The sequence below is a fragment of the Leucopleurus acutus genome, assembly GCF_964270905.1.
Source record: "Leucopleurus acutus genome assembly, chromosome: 2".
Classification (NCBI taxonomy): Eukaryota; Metazoa; Chordata; class Mammalia; order Artiodactyla; family Delphinidae; genus Leucopleurus; species Leucopleurus acutus.
This window is the reverse complement of record NC_139143.1, coordinates 83,951,643-83,965,958: the sequence shown is the minus strand read 5'-3', so window position 1 is coordinate 83,965,958 and position 14,316 is coordinate 83,951,643. Positions and strand designations below refer to the sequence as shown.

Genomic DNA, 14,316 nt, shown 5'->3' with positions numbered 1-14,316 from the left:
ATTTATTTTTGGCCGTGTTGGGTCTTTGCTGCTGCACATGGGCTTTCTCTAGTTGCAGCGGGTGGGGCTACTCTTTGTTGTGGTGTGCAGGCTTCTCATTGTGGTGGCTTCTCTTGTTGTGGAGCACGGGGGCTCTAGGCATGTGGGCTCAGTAGTTGTGGCTCGTGGGCTCTAGAGCGCAGGCTAAGTAGTTGTGGTGCATGGGCTTAGTTGCTCCGAGGCACGTGGGATCTTCCCAGACCAGGGCTCAAACCCATGTCCCCTGCATTGGCAGGCGGATTCTTAACCACTGCACACCAGGGAAGTCCTGTAAATGAATTTCAAAAGTAAGCGGGTGCAAAACTTGAATTTGTTTTTTCTCTCTCAAGAGGGCAAGATTTCTGATAATGTTGAAATGCCTTTGATAACAGATTTCAAGTTTCTTTACCTTATAAGTGATCTGTTCTGTATTTGCCTTTGGAATCTTTTATTGTTACTTGGGCTAAGTGAATAACTATTGTTTCACAGTGACTTGTGATCCTATCTGACTGAGTGTTCTAAATCCTTTTTGATATTTTTTGACAGAACTTCCTAAATCAAATTTTAATGACATCCTTTTGACCTCTAGCTAACTCTGGGATGCTTCAAAGGGGCCCTGATACATCCCAAAGAGAGATGTTAAACTAATTAGATTCATTTGGTATGTTAAATTACATGGGAAGTAATGTCAAATGAGTAATAAATCTTCTTAGGTTATATTGTATGGTAAATGTTACTAATAAAGATATCCTAGAAATTATATGGAGTTCCTAAAATTCTGATATGTCCTGGTAAAATGTTATCAGTCATAATTCTAGTTATTATCTTAAAGTGTTGTATGTCACAGTAGTAACCAAGTTTCTTTGTTAATTGCATTGTAATCAGATTTTAAACGTGCCTTAAGTTTTCTGTCATTATAGACACTTACAGTTTCACTCTAATGTCTTTGCAAAAATGCTTCTTCTTCAAGAAAACTTATAGAAAGGATTTTTGGATAAATACAAGTTTCTGACTTTCAGACCATAATGCTGAACTGGGTAAGAAATTGAAGAATTCTAATGGGAAACCTGATGGCTTCATAAAGCTGTTAACAAAAAGGATTAGTTACATAGGACTGAGTGAACTGGTGAATATGGTTGTAAATTTTATGGTTTCTATCTGAAAAATTACTGGTTTAAATCTGTGTTTTCCAGGTGTAAGGAAAACCTTCCCCTCAAACTAATTATGACTTATAGTAATTTGGTAAATTATACCTTTGTAAGCAGGATTGAAACATTTATCTTTGCTATCTGTCCGCTCCAGACACTGGAAACTCTCAGGTTGCCAGTAGCTTTATCAGATAAATTAGGAAGGCTACCTCACTAACAGGTACAGAAAACTCAAGGTATTTTGGGACCTTGAAAAGGGAGGAATTCACCTAGATCTGTTAGGTGAAATCTGTGATAAGCCGTTGGTGACTTTCTTAGCCCTGAGAGGTATTTTAAAAGTCCAGCCTGAGACTCCTTATAAAAGTTTCAGCAAGCAAAAAGCCTATATGATCAATTATAGTTATATATCATCAGGCCAAGTGTATTGAGACCAGATTTATTTTGCAAACAAATTAGTCTTAATTTGGTTATATTTGGTAGAAATGAGGGTAACTTTAGAGAGAAAAAGATGTTTCAATGAATGTTAAATCCCAGTTTTGTTAATGGAGGTCTGTATTTACTAAGACTCACTTCCAGGATAGTTCCTTGTTGCTATGTTATATTGATATAAAGTTAAATTGTATTATTAAAAGCACACTCTAAGTTTGTTTTTGAAGCTTATCTCAGTAATCTATCTTTGGATGAAGATCATTTGCCCTATGACCTGCAACCAGGGGACTATGTATATTGGAAAAGACATCATTTAAAGGACTCACTCCAACCCAGATGGAAAGGCCCTCACCAGGTACCCTTAACTAGCTCATGTGCAGCAAAACTAAAGGGATCCACTCTTGGATTCATATTTCCCACTTAAAAAGGGCTGCTGCATCGGACTGGTCTATAGAGAGGACTGCTGACCTCAAACTCACCTTAAAACACCGCTCAAACAGTGGAAACTACACTCACACCAGGATGAGAAGAAGACAACATCAGAAGCAGACAGCTTACCCAAGATGCTGGACCTGATTCGTATTATCATTTATAAAGTTTTCTTGACTTCTCAGACCTTTGCATATAAATCAAATATTTTCTATCATGGACACGATCCTATGCTAGTTTAAAAAATCAATCCAATTGTTGGGTTTGTGGCCAATCACCTTTGCCTAGTACTTCTGGATTACCTTGGTGGATTGCTCTACTCCAAGCCTCTAATTGGATGGTCCTTAGGAAATTTATTTCAGAAGAAAGAAAGTTCAGTCCTGTTCAGGCTACTCTTGATATTACTAGATGGGATCCCCTCACCTAGACAATTAATAATACCTGCTCTGACCCTGGCCATAAAAAAATGAATTTTCCTCTAAAGTTACTCAAGCTCAATCAGAGCAACAGCAAAATTTCAGCCAAGGAATAAAAGCTCCCGCAATTATGGGATGGATTTATGTGGTTAACACCAGGCTATGGTCATTTAAGTTTTAAGGCACCCTTTTACCTTGGGAACAATCAAATTATACTAAGGATAACCAGCGTAGTAACTAGGAAATTGGGCTGGGAGCCTTATGGACAGTGACAATACACCATTTCCCTGAAAGATAACGATTGGTACAGAACAGACTAAGTCAGGTGAGCTGAAGATATACTGGGCTGTACCTAATGGAATTTCTTGGCTGAATTCTCACTTATGACTTTAATAATATTGCTAGCTATGTTATTTGCATTTTTCCTGTTTTACAAGATTGTTGTTTCTTGCATTACCAAATGTGTGACTGAGCCTCCAACAAAAATATATAGTTTTATATGAGATCAATGATTGTAATACTGTAACTCTAGATATGGGAAGATACGACAAGAGGGAATTTTCCTGGACCATAACAGATTAGTAAGACAGGTGGTCCAGAGTCTTTAGTTACTGTTAAAAGACCTAGTCCAGTAATAGCACACTGAGTGGCCTATCAGCAAAATCTTCACCAGACCTAGGAATGAGCCTTCCTAGCACCATGGGACAAAATGGTCATGAAATGCCTCCCAAATCATGGTCAAATTTATGACCATGAGGAGGCGCTGTCAACTACAAATTGGCACTTGCCATTGGCACTTACCAACTCCCTTTACAAGGATTAAATCATGTGCTGCTGCAGCTACTGATTTTCAACACCCCCGGAAAGGAGTTCAGGGTGGAGAGCAGAAATGAGGCGCTCTGTGCTCTGGGAAAAACTGGCAGAATAGGTCTTCAGACAGATATTTTCAGGATCGATTTTATGAGCCCAATTCTTGTATCTCCTCATATCTAGAAAAGCACTAAAATCCTTCACGGTGATGTCTGCTCCTCGTGACTAGCAGAAACCTTCTGCAAAAAAATATATGCTTGATTGCATGCGTTCCCCCTTCACCAAAATCACATATATACTGACCTTCCCCCCTACCTCTCTGGAGCAGTTTCTCAGAGCTATCGGAAATGCTGTCTCCCGAGCTGCAGTCCTCATTTTGCCCCAAATAAAACTTAACTCGCAACTCTCACATTGTGCATTTTTTCTTAAGTCGACAGAAGCAAACACTCTAGTGGTGAGAGACACACTGTTAAATAAACACAAGGCATGCCAGATGGTGTTAACTGCTGTGGAAAAAATAAATGTACCTTAATAAATGTATATTATTAAGTGAAAGAAAACAATCTGAAAAGGCTACATACTGTATGTATTCTGGAAAAGGCAAAACCATGGAGAGAGTAAAAAGATCAGTGGTTGCCAAGGGTTCGGGAGAAGGAGGGACAGATGAACGGGGGACACAGTGAATTTTTAAGGCGGTGGAACTATTCCGTATGTTATATGTCATTATACATTTGTCAAAACTCATCAAGTATTACACAGTGAACCCTAATGTAAACTATGGACTTTAGTTAATGTATTAATACAGTCTCACCATTACAACAAATGTACTTTACTATCGCAAGATGTTAATAAATGGAAAGCTGGCAGAAGGAATTAAGGGGTATATGGGAACTCTGTTCTTTCCACTCTTTTTTCTATAGACCTGAAACTACTGAAAAAAAAGAAGTCTATTAATTAAAACACATACACACACACACACAAAGGACAGGAAGTGCAATGTGTATGTGTTGGAGGTGGGGTAGTTTGCCTTGGGAGTTTAGAGTCTGGGAGATGAGGGGATGACTTGAGTACTCTGAGCTGCTTAGGGTGACAGAGCCATATATTGGTATAAACAGTAAATTGAGGTTAGTGATGACAGCCTCAAGACAGAGAGGTGATGAGAATGTGGTAGGGTGGAGTCTTTCTGGGGGCTCCTTCCTGATAATGGTGATGATGATGCCACGGTGGGGGCATTCTTATTAATGGCAACAGACTTCATGCTCTCCCACAATCTGTGAATTTTATTGAGATTTCTGGCCTATAAAACTGGAGAATATAGCAAACCCCCTGCACTATCCTCCTTCCTTTTTCAAGTGGTAACAAGTACTTCAATCTGATCTTAGTTTTATATTTGATATTTAAATATTCTTTATGGGAGTGTACCTATTCCTACCAAGAAAATAGGTTTTGAAATCTTCACTCTTTTGAGTATATTTACTTTTATATGAAGGTAAACGTTCCCAGGAGCCGTCTTCACATTTCTTCATGAACTGGTCAAAGAGGAGTCTTAAGTCCTTGCTCCAGCTGGGGTTGGGGAGAGCATAGTCCTTAGGAATGACTTTCTCTGTAGAAAACCACCTCTAAAAGAAAGGAAAAAAAGGAGAGTAATGGTAGGTACATCCTATTTCATAACATATTCTCTTATTTTCTAAGACTATCTTGCTGCTTTTCCTCTTCCCAAAAGCTTTTTTTTTGTTTGTTTGTTTTGTTTTGTTTTGTTTGCGGTAGGTGGGCCTCTCACTGTTGTGGCCTCTCCCGTTGCGGAGCACAGGCTCCGGACACGCAGGCTCAGTGGCCATGGCTCACGGGCCCAGCCGCTCCGCGGCATGTGGGATCTTCCCGGACCGGGGCACGAACCCATGTCCCCTGCATCAGCAGGCGGACCCTCAACCACTGCGCCACCAGGGAAGCCCCAAGCTTGTTGTTTTGAAGTGGAAACAAATTTCTAGGATCACCTGGTCCTCTCTCCTTGGGAGAATTGGGAGATTGAGAGAGGATAAATGATTTGCTCAATGTCACCCAACTAGCCATTAGCAGAGTTGGTATTAAGCCCAGGTCTGCAGACCCCCTTCTTTTTTTTAAACCTTAATCAAACACAGGTCAGCCACGTCAACTACAAACCGGCACTTGACATCCACCTCTACAAGGATTAAATCATGTGCTGCTGCACCTGCTGATTTTCAACACTCCCTGAAAGGAGTTCAGGGTGGAGGACAGAAAAGAGGCATCCTGTGCTCTGAGAAAAACTGGCAGAACAGGTCTTCAGATAGTTAGGTATTTTCAGGAGCTGATTTTTTTTTTTTTTTTTGGCGGTACGTGGGTCTCTCACTGTTGTGGCCTCTCCCATTGCGGAGCACAGGCTCCGGACGCACAGGCTCAGCGGCCACGGCTCATGGGCCCAGCCGCTCCGCGGCATGTGGGATCTTCCCGGACCGGGGCACGAATCCGCGTCCCCTGCATCGGCAGGCGGACTCTCAACCACTGCGCCACCAGGGAAGCCCCTCAGGAGCTGATTTTATGAGCCCAATTCTTGTATCTCCTCATATTTAGAAAAGCACTAAAATCCTTCATGGTGACATCTGTTCCTTGTGACTAGCAGTAACCTTCACTAGAGACTAGCTTGATTGCATGTACTCCCCCTTCACCAAAATCACATATATAGTGACCTTCCCCCCTGCCTCTTTGGAACAGTTTCTCAGAGCTATCTGAGATGCTGTCTCCCGGGCTATAGTCCTGATTTTGCCTCAAATAAAACTTAATTCGCAACTCTCATGTGGTGCATTTTTTTAAAGTCAGCAGCCAGGAACTGGTGATAAAGAGAGATGAAGGACAGACAGTTTTCCTCCAGGTAAAAAGTGTTACCAGTGGGAAACACACAGGAAGCCAGAGCACAGGGGAGAGGTATTCATCTGAGATTGGGTATTCAGGTAGGGGTTCTTTGACTTGAACCTTCATTAGACAAGCAGAAATTAGCCAGATAGAAAGGATATTGTAGGCAAAGGAACACTGTGTGCAAAGGCAAGGAGGCATGAAACAGTTTTGAGGGGCCTTACAACAACCATATGAAGTAGGTACAAATTATTATCCCCATTTTACAGATGATGAAACTAAGGCCTCAAGGAAGCTTGGCATTGTTTCAGTACAAGGGGAAGAGCAGGTGGCTGCAGAGACGTAGGCAAGTGCCTGACTGTGAGAAGCTTCTACACTAAGTTAACTGGTTTGAATTGCATCTGCAGTGCTCTCGGAGGGATTTTAAATAGGGGAGTGACAAGATCAGATTTGGCCATAATACAAAAGATAGTGGGAGTGATTTCAAGATTGGAATCAGAGGGCCCTGTCTAGAGGCTACTGGAATAACTCAGGTGAAAAATTATGAATGCATGAAGCAGAACTTGGTGACTATTTGGATAAGGACAGTGAGGGAAGAGGAAAAATACAAGAGCCAATCTCAGGTTTCTGAACTGTTCAACGGAGTAGGTGACAGACCCAGATGCCAAGAAAGAGAATACAAAGAAGGAGGAGGAGGGGGTTGGAGGGGGAAAGTTCTTGGTGTCATAATAACCACAGCTTCCACCAGTGCTATTTCTCTGTAGCACTCAGCACTGCTACCACTCCAGTGCCCACACAGCAGGTGGAAAGGTACATGGACCCTGGAGGACTTGGGGGACAAAGTGTCACCTACAAAAGAGTTGGACAAAGCAAATGCCCATCGGCACCAGAAAGGAAAATCAGTTATTTTGACTTCTGCAGAAATCCTGGAACATTAAGATCACAGAAGCTATCAACTCTGTGGCATTCTACTTCCAGGCACCCTTATCAATTCATTCAGATTCAATGTACCTACAACACTGGGACTACACCCCAGGGTACAGGGAGGTGCTGTTATTGTGATGGAGGAACCAGCCAACCAGCCTTCTGCTGACCTCTGGGCTGGCTCTGATCCTGGCCTGATGGTAAGAATTTTGGGAGCCCGTCCCAAGAACTCTATGGAACTAAAAACTTCCCGGCTAACAAAAGGAAGTCTTGAATTCGTGAGGGGAAACATGAGTACGGTTGAGAACACTCCACTCCCTAGCTCAGTATTTGTACCTTTGTTTTTTCCTATGGTTTTGGATTGGCTTATCCCTTCAGCCTTTCAGCTCAGAAAATCTGGGAAGGAAAGAAAAGAAAAACAAAAATTTTTAACCCACTCATTATCTCTCCATCTTAATATAACTAATGGTAAAATTTTGATATATTTCCTCCAAGTTATTTTTTTTAATATTTATTTATTTATTTATTTGGCCGTGCTGGGTCTTAGTTGCGGCATGTGAGATCTTTGTTGCCACGTGCAGGATCTTCAGTTGAGGCATGTGGGGTTGCAGCATGAGGGATCCTTTAGTCACGGCATGTGGGATCTTAGTTGCAGCAGGTGGGATCTAGTTCCCCGACCAGGAATTGAACTCGGGCCCCCAGCATTGAGAGCTTGGAGTCTTAACCACTGGACCACCACAGAAATCCCTCCTCCAAGTTTTTTTAACTACAGCTTTTCTTAATATACTTGTAATCTCAGTAAGAAATATAATTTTTCTTTTGCTTCATCACTTAAAATTCTTTAGTGTTCACTTTCTCACGCCCTTAATCTCAGTTATCACCATTTTCAACAGCAGAAAAATAGTCCTTTAAAATGATATACTATAATTTACTTAACCATTTAAATTGTACATGTAAATTGTTTCCAATCTTTTGCTGCTTTAAATGAAAAGGATCATTGGAACACTGTGAATATAGTCTTTTCTCTACTTTTGTTTATTTCCTTAGAATCCAGTCCCAATCATATAGTTTTTTTTTTTCTCTTTTTATTTAATTTATTTTTCAAAGCTATTACTCATGTGCCTATTCTTGCCATCAAATTCCAGTATGCACTGATGGCTTTTTTTTTTTTTTAACATCTTTATTGGAGTATAATTGCTTTACAATGTTGTGTTAGTTTCTGCTGTATAACAAAGGGAATTAGTTATATGTATACATATATCCCCATAACCCCTCCCTCTTGCGCCTCCCTCCCACCCTCCCTACTCACCCCAATCATGTAGTTTTTAAAGTACATAAATTCTGGAAGTAACCTAACACACACAATTAGTCATAAATTAATATGTATTGACTAATACCTGTCAATTAAGAGGTAGAATAGGATGTGTAAGCTTTGGAGTTGTGAATTTGGGCTTACCGCATCCATAGGTCTCATCTTAAATAGGGAACTCTAGGTTTGATCAGTTCTAGCATCCTTTCATGGACCAGTGCAACAGAGATAATAAAGGCTTTTAGGAATTAGAGTGACTCCCTTGACCCTGGGCTCTCCTACCTGATTGTAACTTTGAAAGTCTGGGGGATTCAGCTAAATGCAACAATCTTTTTTTTTTTCTCCCCTTTTTTGGCACTGCATGGCATGTGGGATCTTAGTTCCCTGACCAGGGATCAAACCCACTCCCCCTGCAGTGGAAGTCCGGAGCCTTAACCACTGGGCTACCAGGCAAGTCCCGCAATGAACTTTTTTTTTTTTTTTTTTGGCGGTACGCGGGCCTCTCTGTTGTGGCCTCTCCCTTTGCGGAGCACAGGCTCCGGACACGCAGGCTCAGCGGCCATGGCTCACGGGCCCAGCCACTCCGCGGCATGTGGGATCTTCCTGGACTGGGGCACGAACCCGTGTCCCCTGCATCGGCAGGCAGACTCTCAACCACTGTGCCACCAGGGAAACCCAAGAAAGGAGTCTTTAAAGAATCATGAAGGTGGTACTTGAGTGGCAAAGTACTTTTTCCATTATGGGGAGGCTTAAGGAGTTTTACGCAAAGCAGTAACATGAAATTAGGTTTTAGAAAGCTCCCTCTGATGTAAAGGATGAATTGTAAGGTGAGAAGCAATGGTAAGGAAACCAGTTAAAAGACTGTTGTAAAGGTCCAGGAGAAATGTGGTCAGAAGGTGAACTAGGTAGAGAGGAATGAAAAAGATTTAAGAGATATTTAGGATATTGGGACCAAGGATTGTGGCATGGGTTTGATCCCTGGTCAGGGAACTAAGATCCCACATGCCATGCAGAGCCAAAAAAGGGAAAAAAAAAAGATTGTTGCATTTAGCTGAATCCCCCAGACTTTCAAAGTTACAATCAGGTAGGAGAGCCCAGGGTCAAGGGAGTCATTCTAATTCCTAAAAGCCTTTATTATCTGTTGCACTGGTCCATGAAAGGATGCTAGAACTGATCAAACCTAGAGTTCCCTATTTAAGATGAGACCTATGGATGCGGTAAGCCCAAATTCACAACTCCAAAGCTTACACATCCTATTCTACCTCTTAATTGACAGGTATTAGTCAATACATATTAATTTATGACTAATTGTGTGTGTTAGGTTACTTCCAGAATTTATGTACTTTAAAAACTACATGATTGGGGTGAGTAGGGAGGGTGGGAGGGAGGCGCAAGATCATGGGGGAAGAGTAAGTAGAAGAGTTTTGGATGATTCTTGACTTGTGGTTTGAAGGTTGGAGTGGATAGGAGGAAAAGAAAGGGGAGGTTTTCGTTAGTGTTCATGTACACGTCAGGAGGCGGAAAGTAGGAGTGAAACCATTAATTTTAGTTTGGGGCATGTTGAATTTGGGACCACAGATGAATACTATGATGTTGTGAGAAATAAAAATAATGAAAGTTTCAGTCCAAGGAGATGAGAATTAAGAGATACTTGAAGTAAAGGCACCTGTAAATACACAGCATAGACTCTGGGCATGAGGGATGTGAGGGATAATCACTACTTTTTGTTGCCCTGAATAGAGGAAAGGTCTTGCTAGATCTCTGATTATGTATTTTTCAAGTGGGGCTTAAGTTACAACTTTTTTTTTTTTTTGGTACACGGGCCTCTCACTGTTGTGGCCTCCCCTGTTGCGGAGCACAGGCTCTGGACGCGCAGGCTCAGCGGCCATGACTCACGGGTCCAGCCGCTCTGCGGCATGTGGGATCTTCCCGGACCGGGGCACGAACCTGTGTCCCCTGCATCGGCAGGCGGACTCTCAACCACTGCGCCACCAGGGAAGCCCAGTTACAACTTTTTAATGTGTCTCTTTTTAAGATTAAGTTACTGAACCAAAAGAAGCATGATTCGTAAGCCCTGTAAATACTACTGTTATAAAGCCTGAAATATTCTCAACATAGATTACAAGACCCCAACATATTAAAGAAACGAATCTATCTTTGTTGTGAGATTAGCACAGGGCATTTTATTTTCCAAAGTGCACTATGGTACAGGATTAATAACCGATCTGCACCCATTATTCTTTAAAAGTAAGCTGGCACAGGCTCCTTCTCTGGGCTTCGGTTCTGTGGGAGACGCAGCAGAGCCCGCGTCGTCGCTTCCCGGCGAGCTTGAGGGGGCCACAGGGCCTTGTCCTACCGCAATGGTCCGCCGCTGGCTCGCTGGTTCAGGAGCAGGGCACTGCAGCCACCCATCCCGGTCAAGGTGTTTGATAAACAGAAGCCCCAGAGTATCGGGAACCTGCAACCCTTCGCCTGGAACGGCGGTTCAGGCGTGAACCGTGCTGACGGAGGATGGCAGCCTCCGGGGTGGAGAAGAGTGGCAAGAAGACCGAAAAGAAATTTGCTGCTCGAGAGGAAGCTAAATTGGCAAACTTCATGGGCGTCATGAATAACATGCAGAAACAGTGATTTAAATCCACCACCCAACTATAGTTGAATCTATGGTCTACCCAGGGATTTATACCCAGGGTCAACTTGAAATCACGCTGGGAGGCACTGACTGCAGAACCTTGTTGACAAGCTACATAAATCCAAAGAAAACACTGTGTGATGTGATCCTTATGGTCCAGGAACAATAGACAGCTGTTCACTGTGTTGTCCTTGCTGCAGCCAGTTATTTTTTAAACTTAATGTTCACAAATAACATACTTGAATCAAAGTTCTTTGAAGTAGAACTCAAAGATGCTGAACCTGACATTATTAAATAACTTGTGGAATTCACTTATAGCATTAGAATTTCTGTGAATAGCAACAGTGTTCAGCCTTTGTTAGATGCAGCAAACCAGTACTAGATTGAACCTGTGAAGAAATGTGTGTTGATTCTTTTCAAAGAACAAGTTGATGCTTCCAATTGTCTTGGTATAAGTGGGCTAGCAGAGTGTCTACACTGTCCTAAATTGAACGCAACTGCAGATGACTTTATTCATCAGCATTTTACTGAATTTTATAAAACTAATGAATTTCTACAACTTGATGCCAGGTGAGTTACACATCTCCTCAATCAGGACACTCTAACTGTGAGAGCAGAGGATCAGGTTTACGACGTTGCAGTCAGGTGGTTGAAATATGATGAACCTAATTGCCAGCCATTTATGGTTGACATCCTTGCTAAAGTCAGGTTTCCTCTTATATCGAAGAATTTCTTAATTAAGACAGTAGAGGGGCTTCCCTGGTGGCGCAGTGGTTGAGAGTCCGCCTGCCGATGCAGGGGACGCGGGTTCGTGCCCCGGTCCGGGAAGATCCCACATGCCGCAGAGCGGCTAGGCCCGTGAGCCATGGCCGCTGAGCCTGCGCGTCCGGAGCCTGTGCTCTGCAACGGGAGAGGCCCCAACAGTGAGAGGCCCGCGTAACGCAAAAAAAAAAAAAAGACAGTAGAAGCTGAACCACTTATTCAAGACAATCCTGAATGCCTTAAAATGGTGATAAGTGGAATGAGGTATCATCTCCTGTCTCCAAAGGATTGAGAAGAACTGGTAGAAGATACAAGGCCCAGAAGAAAGAAACATGACTACCGCATAGCCCTATCTGGAGGCTCCCAACCACAGTCTTGTAGATACTTTAACCCAAAGTTGAAAAGAGAAGTATATTCCGCACGAGCCTGGAAGTGAGACTGTAACTTTAGAATTCTCTTTTGATGTCTTTGTTCTTATAAATGGCCCATACTTAATGCTCTTTTTTATATTCAACCACAAGTCTTTAGACTTCAAGTGGAAAAATTTAAATAACTGCCAATAAAAACATCCACATTTCGGGGCTTCCCTGGTGGCGCAGTGGTTGAGAGTCTGCCTGCCGATGCAGGGGACGCGGGTTCGTGCCCCGGTCCGGGAAGATCCCACATGCCGCGGAGCGACTGGGCCCGTGAGCCATGGCCGCTGAGCCATGGCCGCTGAGCCTGCGCGTCCGGAGCCTGTGCTCCACAACGAGAGAGGCCACAACAGTGAGAGGCCCGCGTACCGCAATAAAAAAAAAAAAATCCTCATTCCATCAATTATTAGTTATTCCCTAAAGCTAACACCATTAGAATCCCATTACAATATTTATTAAATGTTTCTATTAGAAGTGCCAGCCTCTCCTTTCTTTTTGCTAAAAACTTCACCTTAAAATTTTTTAACATTTACTATTACTTATTTTAATATAAGTTGGTTATCTTTATTATTTCTAATATTAAAACAATCAAGGAAGCTGATTTCATTATAAATTATTATTAGTTACCTTGACTCTCCCAAAGTGAACATTATTTCATTATTCATTCAAGCAGACTGCTTAATAATAAGGACTGTATAGAAATTGTTTTAACATTCTTGAACTTGGGACTTCCCTGGTGGTCCAGTGGTTAAGAATCTGCTCTCCAATGCAGGGAACACGGGTTGGATCCCTGGTCTTGGGGAACTAAGCTCCCACATGCGGCGGGGCAACTAAGCCCGTGCACCACAACGAAAGATCCCGCATGCCACAACTAAGCCGTAACAAAGATCCCGCGTGCCGCAACTAAGACCTGATGCAGCCAAAAATAAAATAAATCAATATTAAAAAAAGAAAGTTCTTGAACTTAACATTTTCAGAGATGTTAAAATGGTTTTAACTATCATTAAATGGGATCCACTTGTGTGTGTCCTTTACGAGTCCAAAATGATTATTTTCATTGAACTGATCTCCTTCAGAGAGGACAATTTAAGCAGTACCACTTAATTTAATTATCTAGAATTAAGCCAATATCCCTATAAACTACTACCTTTAGATATTCCTTGGATATAGCTGGTGAGAGGCAGCAAATATCTGTATTAATTGCTGACTGAAAAATGGTAAGACAGAATATCTTAACAGTTTTTCTAGTAGATAAGTAAAGTAGTAGATAAACTAGTAGTAGAGAACTAAGATTAAACCCTTGTTAGAGACGTACTCTTCTCCTGAGGGTATAATGTAATGGTTAGGAGGCAGACTGCTTCGGTTCAGATTCCAACTGTACCACGTGTTTTCTATGTGACCTTGCTTAAGGCACAACCTTTCTTTATTAATATTAGTAGCAGCTGCATTCCTTGACCTGCTAACATGACTCAAGCATCCTGCACACTTATTCAAAACGGGTCACCCCACCTAGAAGGGGGGGTGGGAGAGGAGGCTCAAGAAGGAGGAGATATGGGGATATATGTATACGTATAGTTGATTCACTTTGTTATACAGCAGAAACTAACACACCATTGTAAAGCAATTATACTCCAATAAAGATGTTAAAAAAAAAACAACAACAAACGGCGTCACCCTCCTGTGCAGTTTCTTACGGCTTGAATCTCAGGACTGAAAGATCCGCTGACCCCGTTAACATTGATGCCTCTTGGAGCTGATGTTAGCTTTTACTCTGAGGTCAGCTGGCTGAGGAAATGGATAAACAGCTGCACATATCCATATCACAGGGTTGTTCCTGACGGAAAGTCCCACCCTCTGCCCATTTCCGCCGCCCAGCGCCCGGGACTTACCCGCGCGAGTACCGGGTCCCTCGCAGCGGGAGACGCGCCTTCCCGCCTGCCACGCAGGGCCCGGAGCGTGCGCAGTGCCGCGGTGAAGCTCCTCAACATGGCTTCGAGCGTGCGCGGGGCTCCGGCCGCCGGAAGTGCGGCGGCTGGCTCCCGGGCGCGGCAGAGGCCGACTCACCCAACCAGCCACCCAACGGCCCGCTCTTCCTCTTTAATTTAGGGGAGCGGAGGGCGGGGCGTGAAGGCAGCGGGGGCGTCGGTCTTTTCGTCCGGTA

General features: G+C 42.8%; 1 protein-coding gene and 1 pseudogene across 2 annotated transcripts in view; one reads left to right on the top strand and one right to left on the bottom strand.

Moving 5' to 3' along the window:
• The window catches only part of THEM4 (thioesterase superfamily member 4), a 41,595-nt gene extending 27,359 nt beyond the window's left edge, over positions 1 to 14,236 (bottom strand). Inside the window, 2 exon segments of the mRNA XM_082834051.1 lie at positions 4,728 to 4,869; positions 14,045 to 14,236. Of these exon segments, the coding sequence (XP_082690177.1) occupies positions 4,728 to 4,869; positions 14,045 to 14,143 (241 nt within the window). The 5' untranslated portion in view covers positions 14,144 to 14,236.
• Positions 10,863 to 13,035, top strand: LOC309958298 (kelch-like protein 7; annotated as a pseudogene). Its single transcript has 3 exons — positions 10,863 to 10,975; positions 11,077 to 11,722; positions 11,939 to 13,035. The product of its transcript is annotated as a kelch-like protein 7 (transcript).
• Positions 14,237 to 14,316: the final 80 nt, after the last annotated feature.